At 49.7% G+C, this 23955-nt stretch overlaps 2 protein-coding genes across 6 annotated transcripts; both read right to left on the minus strand.

Annotated features, from left to right (window-relative positions):
- Nucleotides 1–322: 322 nt before the first annotated feature.
- Nucleotides 323–14649, minus strand: Acrbp (acrosin binding protein). 3 transcript variants are annotated; one of them, XM_050163982.1, is made up of 10 exons: nucleotides 13887–14649; nucleotides 13310–13525; nucleotides 13028–13122; nucleotides 12519–12636; nucleotides 9764–10232; nucleotides 8933–9065; nucleotides 3235–3414; nucleotides 2964–3131; nucleotides 1867–1950; nucleotides 323–1373 (listed from the first exon to the last, which is right to left on the minus strand). In XM_050163982.1, the coding sequence occupies exons 1-10, from the start codon at nucleotides 13927–13929 to the stop codon at nucleotides 1251–1253; spliced, it is 1629 nt and encodes a 542-aa protein (XP_050019939.1). In that variant the 5' UTR covers nucleotides 13930–14649; the 3' UTR covers nucleotides 323–1250. The 3 variants fall into 3 exon arrangements, with proteins under 3 accessions (XP_050019939.1, XP_050019938.1, XP_050019941.1); XM_050163981.1 differs by lacking the exon at nucleotides 13887–14649 and having other exon boundaries at nucleotides 13310–13880; XM_050163984.1 differs by lacking the exons at nucleotides 1867–1950; nucleotides 13887–14649 and having other exon boundaries at nucleotides 13310–13880.
- Nucleotides 14650–14784: 135 nt separating this feature from the next.
- Nucleotides 14785–23802, minus strand: Ing4 (inhibitor of growth family member 4). 3 transcript variants are annotated; one of them, XM_050163985.1, is made up of 8 exons: nucleotides 23669–23802; nucleotides 19893–19964; nucleotides 16976–17142; nucleotides 16681–16795; nucleotides 16419–16527; nucleotides 16059–16206; nucleotides 15769–15830; nucleotides 14785–15654 (listed from the first exon to the last, which is right to left on the minus strand). In XM_050163985.1, exons 1-8 carry the CDS (start codon nucleotides 23703–23705, stop codon nucleotides 15615–15617), a joined length of 750 nt encoding a protein of 249 aa, XP_050019942.1. In that variant the 5' UTR covers nucleotides 23706–23802; the 3' UTR covers nucleotides 14785–15614. The 3 variants fall into 3 exon arrangements, with proteins under 3 accessions (XP_050019942.1, XP_050019944.1, XP_050019943.1); XM_050163987.1 differs by having other exon boundaries at nucleotides 16419–16524; nucleotides 16690–16795; nucleotides 23669–23801; XM_050163986.1 differs by having other exon boundaries at nucleotides 16419–16524; nucleotides 23669–23801.
- Between the last annotated feature and the right edge of the window lie 153 nt (nucleotides 23803–23955).

Raw genomic sequence — 23955 nt, forward strand, 5'->3', positions numbered from 1 at the left:
AACTTGCTTTGTAGGCCAGGCTGAGTTCGAACTCACAGAGATCTGCCTGCCTCTGCCTCCTGAGTGCTGGAAATCAAGGTGTGTGCCACCACCTCCTGGCTTGAGAATGTTTTTATTACGAAGGTGTAGATGTGTGTGTGTGTGTGTGTGTGTGTGTGTGTTTGGGAGATCCATGTAGGCAATGTGCAATCACGCCGTGGTACCTGTGTCGACACTGTGGAGTTGACTCTCTCCTTCCACCTCTTAACATGGGTTCTGGGGATTGAATTTAAGGCACCAGGCCTGTCAGCAAATGCTTTTATTTGCTAAGCAATCTCTCTAGTCCCCCACAATTATCACCCCTTTTTGGGAAACAGGGTCTCATGTAGCCCAAGTTGACCTCAAACTATGCAGCCACGGATGACCCTGATCCACTTCCCATGGATCACCACGCCCGATGGAACCCAGGGCCTTGTCCATGCTAGGCAAGCACTCTGCCAAGGGAGCTACATCCCCAACCCTGAGTTCTGTTTCCTTTTAACTAAAACGCTGCTAATGACGGGTAGCCTATCGAAGAGACGCTACACGTGCTTTCTCCAGCTGCACTGCTTCGTGAGTGTCCAAATTCTTCCAGGCCAGTGCCAAAGTGCCGCTTCAAGGTGCTTCAGCATCGAGACCATCTGACATGGCTTGTACGCTTGTGGCTTCTGAGCTCCAGGATGTAGCTTCAGTCTCCTCCCTCCGCATAGAGGGAAGTGCAAGATAAGTCACACTTTCTGGGGTCGATACAATCTCAGGCTTCGGTCTTGAGAATCCCATATTCACATGGGAGCTTGTGGAGCCCAGAGTTTCAGAGACGAAGGCCAGCATACCTTCTCGATCCCTGCTGCTTCTCTTGGTGCAGGATGCTTCCTCAGAGCTGTCCCCAGGAGGTTCTCATTCGCAGGTGGAGCCCTCCCAACGGGAGGGAGTCTGGAGGTGGATGGTGGATTCCTAGGGGATGAGGTGGCTGGCGGTGCTGAGGGCGGGGACCACACTAAATAGAGCACATGGGCTGGAGATAAACACTTTATTCGAAGGTATTCTTCAAGGCACGTGGAGCACCCATCACGGACCTCTCTGGGACTGCTGTCCCAACCCGAGGAAAATGTAAGTAGAAGTCAGGTAAGACACCTGTGAGGGGCACCTGGACGCCTACTGATAGATGTGGTCTAAGAGCGATGGAGGAAGTGGAAAGGTCGGGCTGGGGCAGGGACAGCACAGACCCCGGCTCATCCAAAGTGGCCTAGAGCCAAAGTGTTAAATTCTTGGTTCCACCGAAGGATAATCTCCTCGCTTTTAGCCAGGCTCAGCACATCGTAGTTCTCGGTCAACAAACATCTCATGCGGAACACCTACAAAAGGATGGTATGTACGTACGTACGTATGTACGTACATGCGTACGTCTACGTACGAGAGCACGACGTGAGGAGCGGTCAGAGCCAGGGCAGGTGGTACAGGGCAGAAAGGGACACAGACGGGGTTTCAATGGTTCACCCTCCTTTAAGACAGAGGAGGCCTAAACTCAGAGAGGAAGTAAGTACTGTAGGCTACCTACTGAGCAAGGCTGGGAGGCCAGACTGAAACTCAGCATCCCGTCTTCAGGCCAGCCAAGGGCTTCCCACTGGGTCCTCCTGGGCCCATCCCTCTTATCTGTACTGGCTCCCCTTGCCTGCTCCTGCCTGAGAGGACCTGGCTCTCTCCAGACTAGGAAGAGGAGGTTTCTGCCTCAGAGAAGCTGACAAGGAGCTGTTTCCATAACCCAGCTCCTGGAAGAGAGGGCTCAGACCAGACCCTCCCAGGAGCACTAAGGGGCTACTAAGGGCCGAGGACAGGGTCGGAGCTCACCTTTTGGTTCTGGCTTTTCATCAGGCACTGTTGACTTTTGAAGGAACAGTAGTTTGGATACTGGACATAGTTTGTGTCACAAATCTGAACCGGGAGCCAGGGAGAGGGACAGAGTATCAAAACCCTGACAGGACACCAGTCTCTAGATTAAGGGTTATGGCAGTCCTGGGTGGGCCAGGGCCCTAGAGAAGCAAGCTGTGTGTAACTGGGGTGTACCCCACCGTGCTTTTTGTCTTCTTCCACCCTCGGTCCTGGGTCCTTAGAAAACAGTAAGGAGGGGAGGGGAACCAGGAGCATCCTATTGGTCAGCTTCCTGGGGATACAGAAGGAGGTAGCTAGGGGTCCAGCACATGAGTGGTCAAGGGCTTGCTTATTATACAAAGGTCCTGGGTGCCATGCCTAGCAATGCACACACACACACACACACACACACATACACACACACACACACACACAAACACACACAGATGAGAGTATAGAACATAGGAAGGTGACCCAGTTAATAGTCCAATGATCAGGAGGCCCGAGGGGGAAGGGCACAAGGACCTCTGATGACTGACAGTGATCAACCATTCCCCTGTGGCCCTTGCCTGCTGTCAAACCAAGGAGTGGGCTTGGGACTGGCTCCCAGCCACGATAGGTCATCAACAACTCAGAGGTGGCAGCTTAGGGGGAAGGGGAAATCCACTGGTATCACTGATGGGGAAAGCACTGGACAAGATGGGAAGAGGGCTTCAGGAGGCGAGTTCCTCAGGGCCGGGCAGAGTCTAGGCTTTCCCTGTGGCCGTGAGTGAACTCTGGCTTGCAGTAGGCCGTGACTTGACCAATGCCACTCAGCAAACCATGGGTAGAGTTGGGGTCAGAACTTCTGTCTCTATCTTGCCTCCAAGTCTAGAGCTTCCTCACTGCACTGGGTTCCTACTGCTTTGTTGGGTATGACCCTGATTTACTGGGGGGAGGGTCTGTTAAAGAATGGCAGGAAGCCACTAAGGACCGGGTCTCAGAGCCAGGGCCCCAAGTTCTGGCTTTCCAGAATAAGTTCATAGGGAGAACCAGGAGTGCCTGAGGGGGACAAGGTTGAAGGGGAAGTGTCTGACCTTCGTGGGGAGATCCCCTTCCTGGAAGCTAAGGAATTCAGCCCTGAGCCAGTTGGAGACTCGGTAATCTTCACAGCCCTTCAAGGCAAGCCGGTTACACCAGAAGTCAGAGCTGAGCCCTCCATACATATCCAGCCCACCAAAGCGGCCTTTTTCTGGGATCTTTGCCTGTGGACACGAGACACATGAGAGGCACAGGCCTCTCTACCCCCAGACATCCTTCCCATGGTCCCTCCAGCCTTCCCTGCTGCAGGCCTCCCGGCCGAGGTACCTGGTTGCCAGTGGATATGCTCTGGGCTGAGAGGAAGGGGCTGATGAAGGGTATCTTGTGGGAAGCACCACACCGCTGCCGCAGCACGGTGCTCTCAGATTGGCACTGCTCCAGCTTCAGGGAGCAGAAGGCACAGAGGGGACAGGCAGGTGTGTGTCGCCGGCCAAGATTGTCACAGACCTGGGACAGGAGTTGGAGTGAGAGGCTGAGTCTGGGCAGGTCACCCCCTCCCCTGAATCAATCCTCCAGAGCTCGCAGCATGATGGGCAATGTTTTTTGGCCTAAGGCCTTTTGCTCATCCTTCCTAAGACTCCCTCGGGGACCTCCCCTCAGTTCTCTCGGGATGGTTTCCCAGCTCCTAAGTAAACTTCATCTGCAGGTGGAGCCCCCATCTTTAATACCAGCTCTGGTTTCTTCCCCAAGCTCCAAATTCTCCTTGCCAAGGAACTCACAGGCATCTGACATGGGGGAAGGGAATCTACCCTTGCTTAAACAAGGATCATAACTCTCCTCTCTGTTCCATTAGTGATTGTGCTAGCAATATTTGCAGAGGTCACAGTGCTGGCCAGCAGAGGTAGGAGTGTCACAAGACTGAGACCTGCCTGAGGTACTTGGCAAGACACTGCCAAAAAAAAAAAAAAAAAAAAAAAAGAAAAGAAAGAAAGAGAAAAAGAAAAGAAAAAAAATTCAGGGATTTACCCTCTTGGAAGGCGGAGGTAGGAGGATCAGGAATTTCAAAATCTTCGAGTTCTAGACCAGCTTGGCCTATAGAGATCCTTTCCAGTTTGGCCTACAGAGGTCCTTTCTTTAAAAACAAAACAAACAAACCAGCCAGGCATGGTGGCACACGTCTTTAACCCCAGCATCCTGGTGACACTGATAAGTGGATCTCTGAGTTCCGGGCCAGCCTGGTCTCCATAGTGAGGCCAAACACCAAAGGCACGCCATTAATCCCACAAGTACTAACGAATGACACCGGCACTTACTCACGAGGAGAGCGAGGCTCCATGTGGTTAGGAACATTGCTCAGAGTTGGACATGGATCCAGGTCTTTCCATCTCTCAGACCCGCTCTCCATCACATGCCTAGTTCCTTTCGGAGTGGGGTTACCCATCTCCTAGCTGTGCTGGTCCTGAGTGTTCCTCAGCACAACCAGAAACATCTGCTCAGGTGCACCTTCATCCCACCATCACCCAAGGGGCAGCCTGAAACAAGGCGTGGGCGCCTTTTCAGTCCCTGCTCACCCCTGCCGCAGCAGGCCCCTGAGCCCCGACTTCTATCAGTTTTCCCTTCCCTGCAGTGTTAAATGCCTCCAGTAGCGGCAGGGCTTCCCACGTTAGTACCCTATCTGTTTGACTTTGTCTTCTGATACCATGTGCTCAGGAAAATGGACTCTGCTCCCTTATCCAAGCACACTACCCTGAGTCTATGACCTCTGAACTTACGTTTCTAAAAAAAAAAAAAATCTCTCCAGCACACCCTCTTATAATACTGCTGACTCCACGTAATCCTCCCACGTCAGGCTCAAGTTCCTTCCAGCCAGAGAACATGTTCATCCTGAGCTCTTCGTGAACTTCTAGGTCTTGCTTGCTGCAGAGCCTTGTGCGTACTATTCTCCCTACCAAGAGCCCACCACCGGGCCCCTCCTTGTGCCTTGTTAACTCCCTTCAGGTCTCAGTTTAAACCCCGGTTCCCTGAAGAACATTCTCCGATCGCCGCCATCTTGCATGTTGGCGACACCAGCTGCTCTCTCGGCATTCTCTCCTCGTCCCCAGTCCCCATAGCAGTGCTGACCTCCCAATGCCCAGCTAGGCCTGGCACCAGGTGCCTCGGATGTGAAAGCTCTCTCCCGCTGAGCACACCCTATCTTTTTCTCCCCAACTGGTTTCCACGAGAGCAAGCATTGAATCTTCTTTGTACCCTGCTAGCATCCCAAGGGTCAAGCAGACATTTGGTGCCCAATCAGTGTTAGCCGAAGAAACAGAAGAATGAGTGGTAGGTTGGCTCGGTGGTTGTTTGCTGAATTGTAGTGTTTCAAAACCAAGGAACCGTGTGTGGTAGGGTGCACCAGCACACCCAACTACTGCCTACTCCCGAGGCCGAGAGAGCATCACTTGAGCCTCACACAAAAAAGGGACCCTTAAAAGCACATATCTTTCTGGGACTGGACTTGCGAAATGTGGAAGAAATGTTGGAACTGGGACCATTTTACAGATTCCCTGAGATGGTGGTAATCTTGGTTGTCAACTTGACCAGACCTAACATCAACTAAGAGGCAAGCCTGTGGGCATTTCTGTGAGGGATTTCCTTGACCAGACTCTTTGAAGTGGGGAGAGCTGAAGGGAGGGTGTTAACCCAGATAAAAGGGTGAAGGGAGAAAGCAGATTTCCGTTTTGGCTCCTTGCCTTCGCCTCGCCCGCAAGTCCATCTATCCTGTTGCTATCAAAGATGCATTCCTTCACTAATCTCAGAATCTACTTCTTTGGGATTCCGACGTAGATTGAAGACCAGCTGCTCCCCAGGAACCTTCTTCCCGGGCTTTAGTACCTGGTCAGGACTGCCGAGACATCCAGCCTCGTGGATTGAGCTACCACCAGACTGTTGGCCTCTCTAGTGTGAGACAGCCGTGGCTGGACTACTCAGCTCATATCATGTAAGCCAATCCAATACATCCCCTTCGGATGTGCTCATTTTCCGGGTTCTGTTCATTGAGAGGACCCTGATACAGACTATGGCACCAGTCCCCAGGATGACAACTATCCCCCTGGTGGCAGGCACCACTGTGGAAACTGCAGTGTGTTTTCCTTACTTGAATACTTATGGAGTTTCCATTCCTGTCCATGCCTCTGGTGAACTCACCCGTGGACTTACAGAGTGCCTGATCCACCACCATGGTATTCCACAGCTTTGCTTGTAGTTAAGGAACTCACTTCTAAGCCAAGTAAGGGGCCAGTGGGCCCCCGCTCATGGAATTCACCGGTTCCCACCATCCTGAAGAGAGCTGGCTTGGCAGAATGGTAGAATGGGCTTTTCACTTTTTCAGTTTTATGTGTATGGATGTTTCTGTGCATGCATGTCTGTTTACCATGTGTGTGCTTGGTGCTCTTGGAGGCCAAAAGAGGGTGTCAGATCCCCCTGGAGCTCGAGTTACAGATGGTTGTGAATCACCATACAGGTGTTTAGAAATAAACCTAGTTCCTTTGGAAGGGCAACTGGTACCCTTAACCACTGAGCCCATTGCTCCAGCCCTTGGAATGGAATTTTTTTTTGGCAGGGGGGAGTTTTGAGACAGCTCTGGCTGTCCTGGAACTCACTCTGTAGACCAGGCTGACCTCCAACTCACAGAGATCCACCTGCCTCTGCCTCTTGAATGCTGGGATTAAAGGTGTGTGCCACCACTGCCTGGCTTCAAATGGCTTTTTTTTTTTAAAGACAGTTACAGCGCCAATCAGATGGGAGCAGCGTAAAGCGCTGGGGTCGTGCTTTCCGGAAGACTGCATGTGCTTTGAATCAACCTCCAGTACACACTATGACTTCTTCCATAGCCAGGGTTTAGGGTCTAGGAATCAAGGAGTGGAAATGAGGGCGGCACCGCTACTCTCACCTCTAGTGACCTAGGAACTGATTTTCTTCCTGTTCCTTGGACTCTCGGCTCTGCTAGCCAGGAGTTGTGGCTCCATAGGGGAGCAGTCCTGCCAGGAGTTACAAACATTACAATTCAGTAGACGCTAAGACACCCCCCCCTCCCCCCCCTGCTCCGCCACTTTGGGGAACAAGTCCCAAGCTAAGAAAGGAACAGATGTTAGGAGGGTGATTTATCCAGTCTACCAAGGGGAAGCTGAATTCCTTCTTCACAATGGAGATAAGATCACGTCTGGAGTGCGGAAGACATTTTAGGGCTCTGGTTGTCAATCTTCCTTATGCTGAGACCCTTTAATACAGTTCCTCATGTCGTGGTGACCCCCTAACCGTAAAATTTTTTGTTGCGACTTTCATAACTGTAATTTTGCTCCTGTTATAATTCATAAAGTAAGTATCTGATATGCAGGATATCTGATATGCGATCCCTGCAAGGCACCGACCCACAGGTTGAGAACTGTGGCTTTAGGGCGTCCTCTTGGTGCTACCATGCCCTGTCCTGCAATCAAGGACAATGGGAAACCACCACCCAATCCAGGCTGGGGGACAGGATCCCCACCCTTCATGGACAGAGGAATGGGTCACCCCTCCACTCAAGGCGCTTTCTGAGGGGAGGAGGCACAGAACGAGTAGTAGAAGTTATCAGTACCACCGGCTAAGGCCCTGTGGCCAGTCACGGAAATGAGGACTGTAACTGATGTCTTCCCGTCCTGTTGTGTTAAGGACATGTTTGTGCATATACACACACATAGTAAGCAGACATTTGTGTTTTCTTTCCTCTATTCCTTTATCATGTAATGCGACATCCGTTGAGATAATATTAGTGCTTAGGTGTTGTAAATATATATTATCCTATGTAAATTATGGGACACTGGAAGACGAAGCATTCCTCAAGGGATTTTGCCACCTCTTCTTAATGTGTTTAGTTATATGCGGGGTGGCTATAGCACATGTAGGCAGAAACATAATCTTGTTTGCATGCGGAGATTAAGCACGACAGACGACTGGGTGTCCACTGACAAGGGCTGAGTTTCTCATGGTTAATCTTGGTTGTCAACTGGACTGGATTTGAAATCAACTAAAAACAGCCACTGGGAACTCCTGTGAGGGATTTTCTTGAGCAGATCATTTGAAGGGGGAAGATTGATTCTAAATTTGGCTGCACCGGGCAGTCGTAGGCCAGACAGTAGGGAGAGGGGAGAAGGGAGCTCCGCTTTCTGGCCTGCTTGCCTTCATGCTGGCTGGCGAGTCCGGCTACCATGCGGAGGTGGCACTCCTTTACTGATATCAGAACCAGTGTCTTCGGGCTTCCAGTGGAGACGGAAGACCAGCAGGTCTGCAGGAATCCTCAGGCCTCCAGCGCCAGTCTGGAACCGCTGAGTGCGTCAGGCCGCACAGATTAAGCAACTACCAGATTCTGAGCCTCTCCAGCCATTTGTTGGACTACGTATAGACTGTATCACGTAAGCAAATCTAATAAATGCCCTTTTAATATACACTCATTCTTTCAGTTCTGTTTCTCTAGAGAATCCTAATACAAATGGTTTCTGTTATGTATTGGTTTTGGTACTGGAGACTGAACTTAGGGTCTTCCGCACGCTAGGCAACTGTTCTACCACTGAGCTTCATCTGAGACTGGGTCTCACTAAGCCGTGTTCATTCTGCTGCCTGTTCCACAGAGTGAACTTGTGACTCTTGCTTCAGCCTTGTGAGCAGCTGGGCCTACAGCCTGCACCACCAGAGTCAACAGGAATACGTTCTATGAACCTTCTGGAAGGAAAAAGAGCACAGCTAGGTACCGAATATGCTGCCTAGGATTCAAGGGATGGCTTACCGCCTAACTACCTCAAGAGCTGAAGGATGCATTCAAGCCCAGACTGGCTTCCAGACTAGGTCTTGAACCTACTTCCTCTGTGGCAGCTGGAGATGTCCTTCCAAGGAATCTCTTTAAGCTACCCCTCATGCTTTCTTTGCCCAGCCCCTCACCCATGGCTCACACAGTACCAGGCCCATGGAATGTCCAGTGGCATGTATCCATTAAATAGCATGGTGGACATACCGAATCCCCGAAGCCAAGGATCTCCTCCTCCATGTAGCTCCAGGCCTTGGCTGTGGGAGTCATGGTGCAGGTATTCTCCATAATGGAATAGCATAGCACCATCATGGTCTCCGTGTGGGGCAGCTGCAGGAGGCTGCAAGAAGACAGTACAGACTGGTGGGGATGGGCTAGAGGGGTGGGGCAGAAAAGCCACATCCTCTCTTCCCCGCCGCCAAGCAGTTGGGCTTTGGTGACAAGCATTCAGCATGCTTAGCAGAGGACCTCCATCCTGCAGCCAGAGAGGACCTTGGACCAGCTGCCTACTTTATACAAATGAGGAACTGAAGTCCAACATGGAGAAACAGTGGCTGGAGAGATGGCTCAGTGGTGAAGAGCAGTCGCTGCTCTTCCAGAAGACCCAAGTTTGGTCCCCAGCACCCACTCTTGAAGCTCACAACCACCCATTTACTGTAGTCCCAGGGGATCCGACGCCCTCTTCTGACCTCCATGGACACCTGCACGCATGTGCATAACAGACACACACACACACACACACACACACACACACCCCTAAGTAACAATAAATATTAAAGAACAACAACAACAACAAAACGGAGAAATAACTTTCTGAAGGCTTTAGTGCTATTCAAGGCCAGAGATAAGACCAGAACCCAGGGTGGGACTTAAAACAAGGAAAGGCACAGAACAGGAGGGGCCCGCCACTGCTAGCTTTGCCTGAAGCCTAAGCAGGTCTGAGAGGGTCTGGAGACCAAAGCTGGTAAGTGGGCTTCGCAATTCCAAAGATGGCAGCAGGGATGGCAGGGCCCATGAAGAAGTCACAATTTCCTGTACCTGCCAGTGCTTGGGCTTCTCCAGGAGTTATCGCTCAGTTCATTCACTGTATCCATGTCTTGGGCTGACCGAATTAGCTCCTGGATGTTCTCCATCATCAGCGGAGGAGAGTCCACTTCTCGGACCCGGGGAGTAAAGGAGGACGAAGGGTTAAAAGACAGCGATTCAGACTGAAACTTGGGCTCTGAGTCCGACTGCAGGTTGGACGCTGACTCCAGGCCTTCCTCTGTCCCCTGCCCCTCTTCCTGTTTGGCTTCTTCCTCCTCTTCCTCCTCCTCCTCCTGCTCTTCCTGCTCCTGCACTTCCTCTTGCTTGTGCTCCTGCATTTGCTCCTGCTTGCTCTGCTCCTGGACCTGCTTGCGGCTGCCCAACGGCTCCTTGCCCCCCAGCGACAGGGACGACTGCAGCAGCTCCTCCACGTTATTGTTGAGGCGCTCGGGCCACGGCTGGAAGGCCTGGCGCTCCGTGGCTGCAGCAAGGTGTAGAGGGGACCAAGAGAAGAGAAGAGCAAAGATCAGATTTCCTTCCCCTGGGGAAACCACGTTTATCTGTGCCACCAGGGCAGTGCGGGCCTGTAATCTTATCACCGGGGAGGTGGAGACAGGGGAGGACTTCAAGTCTAGCCTCAGCTACAGATGGAATCGAGGCTAGACAAGGCTGGAGACCCTATCTAAAAACAGTATCAGCACAAGTTGTGTGTGTTTGTTTTGTTTTTTAATCAAGAAATTGGGGGGGGGGGATGAAATTGGGGCTAGAGGGTAATTGCTAAAGTGCTTGCAAGCATGGAAACCTGAGTTCAACTCTCAGAGGATACATAAAGTCTCGGTATGGGGGGCTGGAGAGATAGCTCAGAGGTTAAGAGCACTGCCTGCTCTTCCTAAGGTCCTGAGTTCAGTTCCCAGCAACCACATGGTGGCTCGCAACCATCTGTAATGAGATCTGGTGCCCTCTTCTGGCCTGCAGGCATACATTCAGACAGAATACCAAGAATACTGTATACATAATAAATAAATAGATTTTAAAAAAAAGTCTGGATATGGCAACAAGTGCCTACAGTCTGTGCTGGGAAGGTGCGGACACAAGGATGCTGAGGATTTACAGGCTGTCAGTGAGCTCCAAGCTTCTTTCTATTAATTAATTTTTATTTTTTGTTTTTTTGAGGCAGGGTTTCTCTCTGTATCCCTAGCTGTCCTGGAACTCGCTCTGTAGAACAGGTTGGCCTCAGAGATCCACCTGCCTCTGCCTCCTGAGTACTGGGATTAAAGGCGTGCACTACCCCCGCCCAGCAAGTAATTATTTCTTTGAGACAAAGTCTTGCTATGTAGTCTTGGTTGATCTAGAATTCAGAGTTCCATCTACTTCGCATGTGCTGAGACTAAAGACCTGTGACACCATGCCCAGCAGCTCGGAGTTTCTTTTTCCTTCTTTCTTTTTTTTTTAATGTGTCTATTTTTTTATAATTTATTTTTATTTTATATGCATTGGTGTTTTGCCTGCATGTATGCATGGATGAAGGTGTTGGATCTCCTGGAACTGGAGTTACAGACGGTTGTTTTGTTTTTTATTTTTTGTTTTTTTTTTTTCGAGACAGAGTTTCTGTTTGCATAGCCCCTGGCTGTCCTGGAACTCTCTCTATAGACAAGGCTGGCCTTGAACTCAAAGAGATTCACCGGCCTCTGTCTCCCAAGTGTTGGAATTAAAGGTTTGTACCACCACCACCTGGAGTTACAGACAGCTGTGAGCTGCCATGTAGGTGTAGGTGCTGAGAATTGAACCCAGGTCCTCTGCAAGATCAGCCAGTGTTCTTAGCCATGGAGTCATTTCACTAGTCACGGCTCCAAGTTTCATGAAAGAACCAGTCTCAAAAACTAAGGTGGTCTAAGCTGGACATGATGGTATACGCCTTTAACCCCAGCACTCTGGAGATCGAGGCAGATCTTTGTTGAGTTCTAGGCTAGCCTGGTCTACACAGTGAGTTCCATGCCAGCCAGGGCTACACAGTCACACTCAGTCTCAAAATAAATGTGGTCACTGAGGAAGACCCTCCACACACATGCACAGGCACGCACAGGCACGCGTGAACACATTTGCATATACAATCAATAAATGTCAAAAGATATCACCTTAACAAATGTGTTGGTGGTGTCGCCTTCCCACTTGCCTTACAAGTAAGTGTGCTTGTTCCCTAGAACAAATGTTCCCTTTACTCATCTAGGGAAGACCATGTATTCTAAGGAACTAGCAACTAATTCCTTCTACTTGAACGAGGGGGATACTAGGAATCAAACCCAGAGCCTCAGACATGCTAAGTACATGGTCTACCATTGAGCTATGCTCCCAGTCCAAATACTCTCTAAAATAAAGATATTAATTTACCAAAGGCCTAGAAGGCTTTTATTTTTATTTTCATTTTATGTGTATGAATATATGTCCAGGCACCATATTCACGCAGTGCTGGTGGAGGCCAGAAGAGGGCGATGCATCTCCCAGCACTGCCATGTGAGGGCTGGGAACTGAGCCCAGGTTCTCGGAAGAGCATGCAATGATATTAACTGGAGATCTCTATGAGTTCGAGGCCAACCTGTCTTTGGAATTAGGAAAACCAGATTCATACAAAGACCTTAAGTAACAGTGGAAGAAACTCTAGGACGAGAGAGCCTTGATTTATTTCAAGCAAAGCAAAAGCTTCTCCCTTCCCCGACCCCTCTCCCCCCAGCCCTGGGGACTGTGGTTTTCCCACACTGGGAAGGCTCACCTGAGACATGGGATGCCATGGCAGAAGTCATGGTGGTGGGAGGGACATCTGGCGGAGAGTCTACCTCCTTCAGAGTGTTGGGTGACAGGATGGAGACTGGCTGGGAGCATCGGACCCTCTGCAAGGGAAGAACAAAGATGGGAACACCTTTTCCCGAGAGCAGCCATCCCTGCTCCAGGGGGATCCCTCAGACCCCTTCCAAGCAAGTAACAACTCCCTCAGCTCCCGGGTAAGAGGAAGGAACACAGTTCCTCTAGGGGGCCTCCAATCCTAAGAAAGGGCGATTATTCAGGCCTGGTGCCAGCCTTCACTCTTTCTCGGTGGACTTGAATGGAAACAGAAGGGCCTCTTCCTGAATCCCTTCTCTCCTTTACTCACAAGAACTCGTGTGAGCACCCGAGGAGAGTAGTCACCTTGGCAAGCTGACAGGGAGCACGAACTAATGATGCCCTTCCTCAACTTCCCACCTCTATCTTGGTTCTGGATTACCAGATTGAACCTTTTCTCACCTTGGCGTAGTAGACATGGTTGGAGCAACGATATTGTGCAAACTGGCAGAAGGACTCAAACCAGGAAGCATACGGGAGGTCAGAGCAGACAGCACCTGAGGGAGGACAGTAGCCATGGAGAGAGAGGTTACAGGAAAGCCGGGGCTGGAGCAAGGTCTCCACGAGCGGAGATCAGGAGTTGCCAGCCATATCCTTCCCCTGCCTCCTCTATGACCACGAAACTTTTGCCTTGAGCCTAGTTGGTCTCTGGGTGTCTAGAGTTCCCACTGGTCTGGCCCTCACCATCTGGTACCAATCCATGGTTTTCATATTGGTCCAACTGGACGAGAGTGGGGTTCCGGCAGCCGTGGGTTGCACGGAGGCGGCAGGTAGTCTCTGCTTTCCAGGTTGGGGTCAGGAGGGCGAAGAAGCGTTCATATTCAGTCGATGAGAGAGGGCTGCCCGGAGTGGAGGCCGATAAATCGTCAGTTGGAAGAGGTGTTACAGGCAGGAGCCGCACTGCAGGGAAGGGGGACAGACAAGAATGGACCGTACCCCAAAGCATACTCCGCGTCCAGTGGCCACACCCAGACTAGTAGACTCCTCATGAATTAAGAATTGGTAGGTAGCTGTGTGTGAGAGAGGGGGTCAGGCCGTCTTGGGTGATGTCTGATGACTATAGTGTCCCCAGAAGCTTCTAGGGACAAGAAATTAAGATCCAACCTTTCCCAAGTGGTTCAGTTCGACCGCATGAAGACAGAACCAATGAAAAAGGGTTCTTAGGAGGAAGGGACCTGAAGCCCTTTTGGGAGCATAAGGAAGCCCCAGGGAAGAACCACCCGCGTTTTCAGGCCATGGCACGTCAGCCCTAGCCACTCACCTTCCAGAAGCAGCAGAAGGAATCCTACAGCTAGTTTCATCATGGCCCGGAAGATCCACCCGCGTTTTCACACCGAAGCGACCTCCAACGGGCCAAGCCTCGGAGAGCTGTGGGTCACGGGCTGCTAACGCGGGTGCGGGGAGGCGCGCTACATCCGCTACGTCACAAAAGGTGAGGGCGGGGCTGGGGCACGAGGTGAACTCCCGTGAGCTGCACCAGTTTCGGGTCTTGGTCCGAAGGCAGGAGCCGCAGGCCTTCCAGTCCTTCTTAACCGAGTAAGCCCTCTGTTGCTCAGTACTGCTTTCTTTGAAATTATCTTTGCGCTGCCGGGAATTGAGCCTAGACCCTTGCTTCTCCTACCAAAGCTAAAACCCCAGGCCTGCGTCCCACTTTCAGCTACTTAGCCCTAGACCCCGAGGTGTGTACTCATCACCTCCTCTACAGAAACAGAACGTGAGCTTAGGGAAGCAACGCTGTACAGAGACCTAGTCGTTGAGTACTGGCAGCACTCTGGACAGCAGAGCTGGAAGGTCTGAAACAAAAGCCGGGACGACCTGGTAGGTAAGAAGTCGGGCAGTGGTGGCGCACACCTTTAATCCCAGCAGAGACAGAGGCAACTGAATCTTTGAGTCTGAGGCTAGCCTGGTCTACAGAGTGAGTTCCAGGACAGCCAGGGCTGTTATATAGAGAAACTGTTTGGGGTTGCGGGAGGAGAGGGACAGGTCCAAAGTTAAAATGAACACACGTGTAAGAATGGTTCAGCGGCCCAAGGGACTTACTTTTTCCAAGAGGGAGGGGACCAACACAATTCACTGGGGGATGGGGAGAAAATACTAGTTTTATTATATTTATTTGTATTTAAAAGAAATCAAGCTAACACTATCACAGCACACACGTGTAACGCAAATACATGATTTATTGGAATCAGGTGAAAAGTGTTTCACGGAGAGCATAATTACAAAGTTCTGAGTCCCCCGATGCATGTGGAGAAGCTGTGGGCACCACAGGACAAGCACCATTTTGGGTTTCATGTCTTGTCCTGCTTCTGGCAAGCCATCCTCCTGCCTCTCATCCAATCCAGAGGATGCAAAAAGAAAGCTTATCACATGTAGGGAAATCGTCTCTACAATAAACACAGCAGGCTAGCATGGAGAGCTTTTATTTACCTACCCCAATTCCTTTTACATGTGAGTTATCTGTTCCACCTTGGCCCTCTCCCATTCAAAGTCAGGAGAAATCCCCGGGTCACATAGGAAGGGGCAATCACTCAACTAGGGCAGAGCCCAAATGATCTAGAAGATCCCTCACCAAAGAGAAGTTTATCCTACCGAGCCCCGGGAGGGGAAGGGAAGGAAGATTTAGGAGACCGGAAGAGCGCCCCACTCCACTGCCCCAGTCCTTAAATACAAAGCAAGGGGAATGAAGAGGACCCTCCCTCTGAAATACAGCACCAACCTCACCATGGAGGCAAAAGGACAGCGAGTGGGATTACTTCCCTCTGAAGGAGAGAGTGGAAGGAGAGCACATACCGTTAGTGGCTGTGGCACCCTCCCTCCCGGGGTTTGGATGCAGCCTCAGCACCAGGAGTGGGGAGGGGGGAGAAGGGATGACGGTACTGCACTGTCAACATCTCCCTGGACCCCCAGAGCCCCAGCAGAGGCGATCCTCTCTGTCACTAGCCTGGGCCAGGGGGATTCGGAAGAAATCTGGGATGGAATCCAAGGAAACCTATTTCTTCTTTCGTTCTTGGGAGCAGCGTGGGCAAAACCTAAAGAGCGACAAAGAAGAGCAGGGCAAGCCAAAAGTAAGTGAAGCCTGTGTGCGCTCTTCTGCTCAGCTCTGGGACAGTCCGTCCAGCTCCTGCCACGGCTCTGTGACTTACCATTTCCCTCGAGGCTTGGTCGTCAGCCCCACACAGGCGAAGTGGAACCACTCGATGGAACACTGGAAAAGGCAGATGGAACAAAGCGGTCAAGGGCCTGAGCAGGGGTGGAGGAGAGAGGAGCCCTTCATTCCAGCCTTCTGGAAACTTCCCGCAAGCCTCAAGGCAGCCCAGTCCAACCACTGTTCCATTCTGCAGTCCCTCTCTCCAATGGAATCACCTCCTCCTCTTATTTCCGCCCTCATGCCCCTCCGAGCTCCTCCCCCAATCCTGAGGCAAATGGTTCTCACGTCTGGGTTGTCACAGCCAATCATCTCTCCATAGGAGACCTGGTGACAAAGGCAATATGTGGGTTCGTTGGGATCCACAGGCATATCCAACACATCAGAGGGGTGGACACTGCCAAAGGTCACTGAGGGCATCCCATACTCAGGGCTTCTGCGTGCCAAGAGGAAGACAAATGTCACCTGCAGGAAGGGAAGCTACGACCTGAGCTCTGAGGTGGCAGGAGACCATGGTGAAGCAAACGGTGTATGGCGTCTTCTCCAGCCAGCAGACACCAAAGTGACACAGAGTGACTGGCACAGAAGACAGGGAAGGTGGCAAGAGGCAGTACCGGCCGGGAGGTGGGTGTGCTCTGGTATACTCACGTGCGCACAAGTTTTAACTTCTTCTGGGCAGCCTTGGGGGCTTCTTCGTCTGAGTTTTTCCCTTTGGAACGGGCACGGGCAGCTTTTTTCTCCTTTTGAGTCCGGCCTTCTAGGAAGAAAGGGTAAGCCAGAAGGCAGAGACAAAGAGACAGGTTAAGTCCTCTTTGTTCTGTTCCAGGCGGTGCTGCTCCCTCATAGCTGAAGTTGGCCTCTTCTCCCTCCAAGTCCTTGCCCGCATCTCACAGCCCCGCCCCCTCCTCACTCTTTTTGCCTTTGCTGGAAGAGCTGTCATAGTCACTTGACTCGATCTGTTTCTCTTTCAGATCAGCCTCAAAGCGGGCCAGGTCTGTGTCCAGCCGCCGAATGTGTTTGTCCACCTGCGGGGGAGGGAGAAGGGGAGAGGTACAAGGCTGGTTGGTTCCAGGGAAAGCAAACAGCTAAGGCAGACTGATGAATCTCCCAGACCCCAAACAGATCCCAACACGGCTGCAGGAGGGGTCTACGGCCTGAGAATTAGATGGGAGAGAGGTGGGAAGAAGCCATGAACAGGGCCATACCATCTCATAGGTCTGCATGGCCAGCTGCACCTTGTCGTCACCAAATTCCTTGCACTTGCCATAGGCCTCCTGGATCTGTCTGAGAAGGGCCAATTTTTCCTCGGAGCTCAGGCTGCGGGCGCTACTCATATATTCAGTGGCCAACTTGTCAATTTCAGCCTTCAGGTCTACAACAGAGACAGAGGCCTGGGTCACAATGGCCCCTGGTGCCTAGATGAAACATACGTCTTCCTCTTGTTCTTTGGACCTTTTCCATTGGCCATCAAAACCTTCCAAATGAATGTACTGAACGTTCACAGGTAGCGTGCCTTGTATTCAGGAAATGCAACACTGAAATTATTTGAACCATTTTTGGTTTGAGATAGTGTCAGTATGCAGCTCGACTGGCCTTGAACTTGGGCTATCCTCTTGCCTCTGATTCCCTAGCACTGCCAGTACAAACATGTGCCACCGTGTCTGGCTGAGACTGTCTTAAGGTGACTTCGAGGTGCAGAAAACATGGCTGCCAGAGATGGAACTGAGACTACTGAAAGGCACTGTGGGATTCTCAGCCGTGTACGTGTTAACATGAAGCGCATTTCTGAGGATGGTTCACGATGCTTCTTTGCAGGCTTGCTTGCTGCTTGCCTCCTGAGTTTGGTTCCAAAGGCCACCTTGTTTCTTGTCTTAACCACATCCCCCAAAGACCTGACTGGGCCGGTCACTTACTGGTGCTGTGGCCTCCAGAGTTCTCTCTCTCTCTCTGATATAGCATCTTGCCCAGGTTGGCCTCAAATTTATGATCGTCCTGCCTAAGCCGCCATAGTGCTGGGTCTGAAATTTTAACATCAGGTCCTAATTCCTCCAAGAAATGCTGCTTCTGCATCCTTGCCACCTTACTTTTTTCTTTCTCCTTTTTTGAGTACCAAGTCTCATTCTTTAGCTCAAGATGTCTTAGAAGGTACTATGTAGTCCAAGCTGGTCTCAAACAAAAGCAAATCCTCCTGCCTCAGCCTCCTGAATATTGAGATTAAAGGTCTGAGCCACCGTATCCAGCTTGCTCATCTTACTTTGCTCATCAGGTGTAACTTATAATTCTTGTCATTTTTCTGTTTGTTCATCTTAGATATTGCTCGAAACACCTTAATTCTAGAGGGCTGGTGACGTCCCAGAACACGGGCTTGAAGGTGTCTACTCCCTACCCTTAGGTAGGGCTCATACAAATATCAGTGGGAAGAGGCAGAAGGCTGTACACAGTGCAGCCCCAGACAACGAGGAGCATCTGGGAACATGCTATGCTCACACTTCACTGTACTCCAGGCCCTTAGAAGAAGTGGGAAAAGCATACAATTCCATAATCTCCAGCTGGTCTCTGAGCATGGACTCAAGAATAAGAATTTCAATACAAGGAAATCCAGCTGATTCTCAGCATCTGGCAGGCAGTTGTCAGTGGCAGATGTCCAGGATGTTAGGTAATAGTCACTTTCCATGAAAACACTTAGCCAGAGCAACTTAAGACACGGCTTCACATATCCTAGCCCGTTACGTCTTTGAACATGGCTACATAGAATGGAATGTGAGACTTACGGGGGCCCCTTCAACACGAACCTTAAATCTGGAGCAGACCAACCTGAGCACTGCCTTCCTTAGGCTCCAAATGGATAACTCAGTGTAGCCAAATCTGCTCCACGTCCAAGGCCTGAGATAATATCTAACACATCTATGAGTGGAAGAATGCGGTACAGAGCTCCTGATGGTAACTGATGCCTTTTGTTTTCTTTCTCTTGCTTTCATTATTATTGGCTAGTTTGTTTATTTATTCATTCATTCATTCATTCATTCATTCATTCATTCAGAGAAAAGGTCTCATGTAGCCCAGGCAACCTTAAGCTGGGTGTGTACCTGAGAAGGATGACCTTAAGATTTTGTTTGTTTTCCAGGGACAGGGTTTTTCTGTAGCTTTGGAGCTTGTACTGGAACTAGCTCTTGTAGACCAGGCTGGCCTCGAACTCACAGAGATCTCCCTGCCTCTGCCTCTTAAGTGCTGGGATTAAAGGTTTGCGCCACCACTGCTCAGCTAGATTTCCCCCCCCCAAAACAAGGTCTCACTATGTAGTCCTAGCTGGCCTGGTACTGGAATTCAGTATGGAGACCAGGCTGGTCGTGAACTCACAAAGATCTACCTGCCTGTGCTACTATGCCTGGCTCTTCCTTTTTCTCTTAAGAGCTTCTCACAAAGTTCCTGTCAACCAACATGAACTGTAGTCTGAAGCCCTGTGTGTTATGATATCATGAAAATGCAGTGAGACATAACTTGTGTTTATCATGCGCAGGTAATACAGATGGTAAACATGCTAGGGCTGGTGTCTTGAATTCTTGAGGAAGTACAAAAATCATAACATCTCTGAACCTTATTTACATATTTATTTTCTCTGCATAATTTGTATGTGCACAATGGCTTACAAGTGGTGGTCAACTATGTGGGTCCTGGGATAGGAGCTGGGCTGCCAGGCTTGGCAGCAAACACCTTTCTGCACTGAGCTGTCTTGTCAGCTCAGCGTCTCTAACTTCTTGAAACATTGTGCCAATACTCCATCTGATGTAGAAAAGCAGAAATGAGATGACCATTATCGTCTTTCAAGAATTCCATAAAAGACAGGCTAGAGAGGTGGCTCAGTGGTTAGGAGCACTGGCAGGTCTTGCAGAGGACCTGGGTTCAGTTCCCACCACCCACATGGTGGCTTATAGCTATCCTTAACTCCAGTTCCAGGGTAGCTGATAGTGCCTTCTGACCTCGTTGTGTACCAGGAACATACATACAGGCAGAACAAACTCTCTCTCTCTTAAGTCCCAGTCCTCCAGACTGCAGCAGGTGGTAAGGTAACAGAAAGCAGGAAAACCAATGATGATCAACAAGAGCCTGTTACTCTATACATACCCTCTGTCCTCTGGTCTAGGTCTCTCATGAGCTGAAAGTTTCTCTGTAATTCAAACGGGAGGTTTTCAATACCTGGAAAGACAGAGAAATACAGTTGCTGGACGACACAGGTCTTGGGAAGTGCTCTACCGCTGAGTTATATCCCTGGCCCCAGAGCTCCTTTTAAAATAAAGTTTAAGCTGGAAGTGGCAGGAAAGAGAAAAAGTAGGAACTCAAGTCAGCCTCAGCCACATAGGGAATTTCAAGTCAGCCTGGGTTACATACGATATTGTTTTGTTTTTTCTTTTTTTTTTTTTTTTTTTCGAGACAGGGTTTCTCTGTGGCTTTTTGGTTCCTGTCCTGGAACTATCTCTTCTAGACCAGGCTGGCCTCAAACTCACAGAGATCCGCCTGCCTCTGCCTCCCGAGTGCTGGGATTAAAGGCGTGCGCCACCACCGCCAGGCTTGTTTTGTTTTTTCCAAGACAGCCCTTAGCTATCCTGGAATTCACTGTGTAGACCAGGCTGGCCTCAAACTCACAGAAGTCCAACTACCTCTGCCTCCTGAGTGCTAGGGTTAAAGGCATGAGCCACCACGCCTGGCTTAAGATACCGTTTTAAAAGACAAACCAAAATAGGGCAAGCAACAAAATAAACAGACAAAAGTAAAGTGCAGGGGCTGGAGGGATGCTCAGTGGGTAAGAGCACTGGCTGTTCTTCCGGAGGACCAGAGTTTGGTTCGCAGCATCCATGTTTACAAGTGCCTAGGATTTCAGCTCTGGGGGGAAGACAGTGCTTTTGGCTTACAAGGTTATGTGCATTCACATGTTTACACAAAGACAACACCCACACAGATGCATAATTAAAAATTATTTTAAAAATCATTTTCTTGCTGGGAGGTGGTGGTATACACCTTTAATTCCAGCACTCGGGAGGCAGAAGCAGGCAGATCTCTGTGAATTCAAAGGCAGGTCTACAAGAGCTAGTTCCAGGGCAGGATCCAAGGCTACAGAGAAACCCTGTCGAAAAACAAATATTCATCTTCTAAAAATTTGTAATTCAACATTAAAAAATAAAGTGTAGTTCAGTTTCCCCTCATTTGAAACTGGATTTTTTTTCTTTTGGTGACAGGGTCTCTATAGCCTAGGCTGGCCTCAAACTTGTTTAGTAGGCTAGGATGACCAATAGTGAATTTCTGATTCTTTGTCTAGCTACCTTCCAAGTGTCCTGTGTCAATATGCCAGGCTTACGCAGTGTTGGGGATCAAACCCAGGGTCTCCTGCATGCTAAGTAGGCACATCCCAGCCCTGAAATGATGGACTTACTTATGAGGGATTCCTTTGCCTTTTCTCAAAAGAGAAGACTTGCCTCTCTTTTTCAACACCTTGTCTCTGTATAGCCACCCCATGCCCTTCATCTTTGGACATTCTACACACCAGTTTTCCCTTTGTCTTCAGTTTCTGCCTCCATCTTCTTTGCCCTCGGCGTTCGAGAGCCACCCTAGCTCCTTTGGCACTCGTCACACACACTGCCTTCCAGGAACTCCTCATGGCTTGTGCCCTGCACTTCCTCCCTGCTTATGTGACTCGGCCACACTCCCTCTGCTCACTCTGCTCTGGCCTTCCACAGCGCCTCACCTTCACCCAAGCTCCCCGAGAGCTCACCTACTCAGTTTCTGCTCATTCTTCAAAGTTCAGCCCAGAACCCGACTTACCCAGACTCTGATAGGCTGTCAAGGTAGTCTAGCGAATACTTTTAGTAGTTATTCAACCATAATTAAATAAAATAGGGACTCCGTGTCTGTCTCCCTAACCTTCCAGGGCAGATACACGTCTGCAGCAAGTTTAATTTCCCTCATGTTTAGAATTGCCATGTATACTTGAATAAAATAATAAAATACATTACTAGCCAAGCCTCCCCATAGAAGCAAAATCTCTTCCCATTACTTTACCTCATTCTTCCCCCCTTGGTGGTGGTGGATACTGAACCTCAAACCCAGGGCTTGCACTGGCTAGGCAAGTGTTCTACTGTTAGATTTTTTTTTTTAAGTGAAGGTCTCATTATGTAGCCTTGGCTGGCCTAGATCTCACTATATAGACCAGGCTGGTCTCAAAGTCAGAAAGCTTCCAAAATACTGGGATTAAAAACGTGCCACCACACCCACCCACACTTTTAAAGTGTTTCCATGAAGCCAACTCAAACTTTAAAAATGTTTCTACTATCTAATCTACATGGGAAGTAGAAAAAGACAAGATTTCCTGAGTAAATTGGGAGCATGGGGACCCTGGGAGAGGGTTGAAGAGAAGGGGAGAGGCAGGGAGGGGAGCAGAGAAAAATGTAGAGCTCAATAAGAATCAATAAAATTAAAAAAAAAAGTTTCCTACTAAGTCAGGCATGGTGTCACATGCTAATAATTTTAGCACTGGGGAGATGGAAAGAGGACCTGGAGTTCAGGGTCATCCTCAGCTACGTCTCAAGTCTGAGGTCAACCTGGGCTACCTTAGACACTGGAAAAACAACAAAAAGGTTTTGAGACAGGGTTTCCTCTGTAGCTTTGAGGCCTGTCCTGGAACTAGCTCTTGTAGACCAGGCTGGCCTCGAACTCAGAGATCGGCCAGCCTCTGCCTCCCCGAGTGCTGGGATTAAAGGCGTGCGCCATCACTGCCTGGCTCAAAAAGGTACTTCTACTGTCTGAACTTCTCCAGTCTGCTGACATCAAGTCACGAGGATTACTTTAAGTCACCAACAGATTGCCAAATCAAACGACCCATCTTTTGTCTTCTTCTAAAGAAAATCTGAGGCAGCTGGTACTATCTTCTCATCCAAGTGACTTACTTCCTCCTCGTATTGCAAATATTAAATCACAGACCTTCTGGTAACGCCAACACTGGTCTCGTATCCTTTAAATACTGTTTTCTTGAGATTTTGTCTCTCTTAGTTCCTCATTGTTTTTTCCCTGAATAATCTTTGTCATAGACTTTATGCCTATGTCTAAGGCAAAAAATAAATACATTGTTACGACATCTGAATCGCCTACCCTGCTGATATGGTTTATCTTATTTTCCAAGCAGAACAATTTACCTTGATTTTTCCTAGTCTCTTCATCACGAAGTCATTCAATCAATCTCGTCATGTTTAATATCTAAAACTTTATGGCTTGCATTTCTGACTTGGACTGTTACCATAAACTGATCAGTTACTTTCCTTTATTAAAAACACTCTATTTTAAGCTTCAAACATCTTAGTTTTGCATAAAAGACTGTTTAATCCACTTCGTTTATTTCTCACTTTCCAGTCTCTCAACACACACTTCATTTCATGAGAACTGGATTTTGTTCAAGTAGAGACTCCAGTTTAATAACTCAAGCGGTCGTTTCACTCTGTCCACCTTAGTTTCATGAGAAGCCACTTTGGAGACATAATGACGGAAGGAGACAAGCTGTTCCAAATGGCAGCGAATGACAATGGCCCCGCACAACTTGGGAGGAAAATAAATCTATCCCGAGGCCAGGGACCCTATAGAACAGAATCAGAAAATACTTTCCCTGCTACCCCTACCCCTTCAAAACACAATTCTGAGCCTACCGGACAGCCCAGCCCTTCCCTCGTCTACAACATTAGCGAGGCCTCTATTGCCACTGCCCCGCCCCCTCCTTCACCCTCGAATAAATCCTCCCACGGAAACCTTTCCCAACTGTGAGCTTCAGGCCACTAGGACCTCAAAGCCATAGACTCTGTCAACCCGGACCCCCCACACCACTCTGTGACCCATGACCCCCTTCTTCAGTCAGCTCTTACTGTCCAGATAATGTTCCAAATACATCCCAGCAGCCATCTTGAAGCAAAACAAAGCAACTTCCGATCCGCCCCGGAAGTGACTAAAACAAGACAGGCACTGGATCCATTCTCAGATTACAGCCTTTTCCTATTTAAAAGAACTTCCGCCCTTACTAAAATACTGCCCCAGAGACATCCGCCCGACATTGAACGATCGCCCACAGCGAGGCTGCTTTAGGCTGCTTCCGCCCTTAAGACGCCAGCACGTTACACAGACAGGTATGACATCACGCGAGGTCGCCATTTTG

This window comes from Alexandromys fortis, unplaced genomic scaffold (assembly GCF_014885135.2).
Source record: "Alexandromys fortis isolate MF-2015 unplaced genomic scaffold, M_Fortis_MF-2015_v1.1 scaffold_150, whole genome shotgun sequence".
NCBI classification, from domain to species: Eukaryota; Metazoa; Chordata; class Mammalia; order Rodentia; family Cricetidae; genus Alexandromys; species Alexandromys fortis.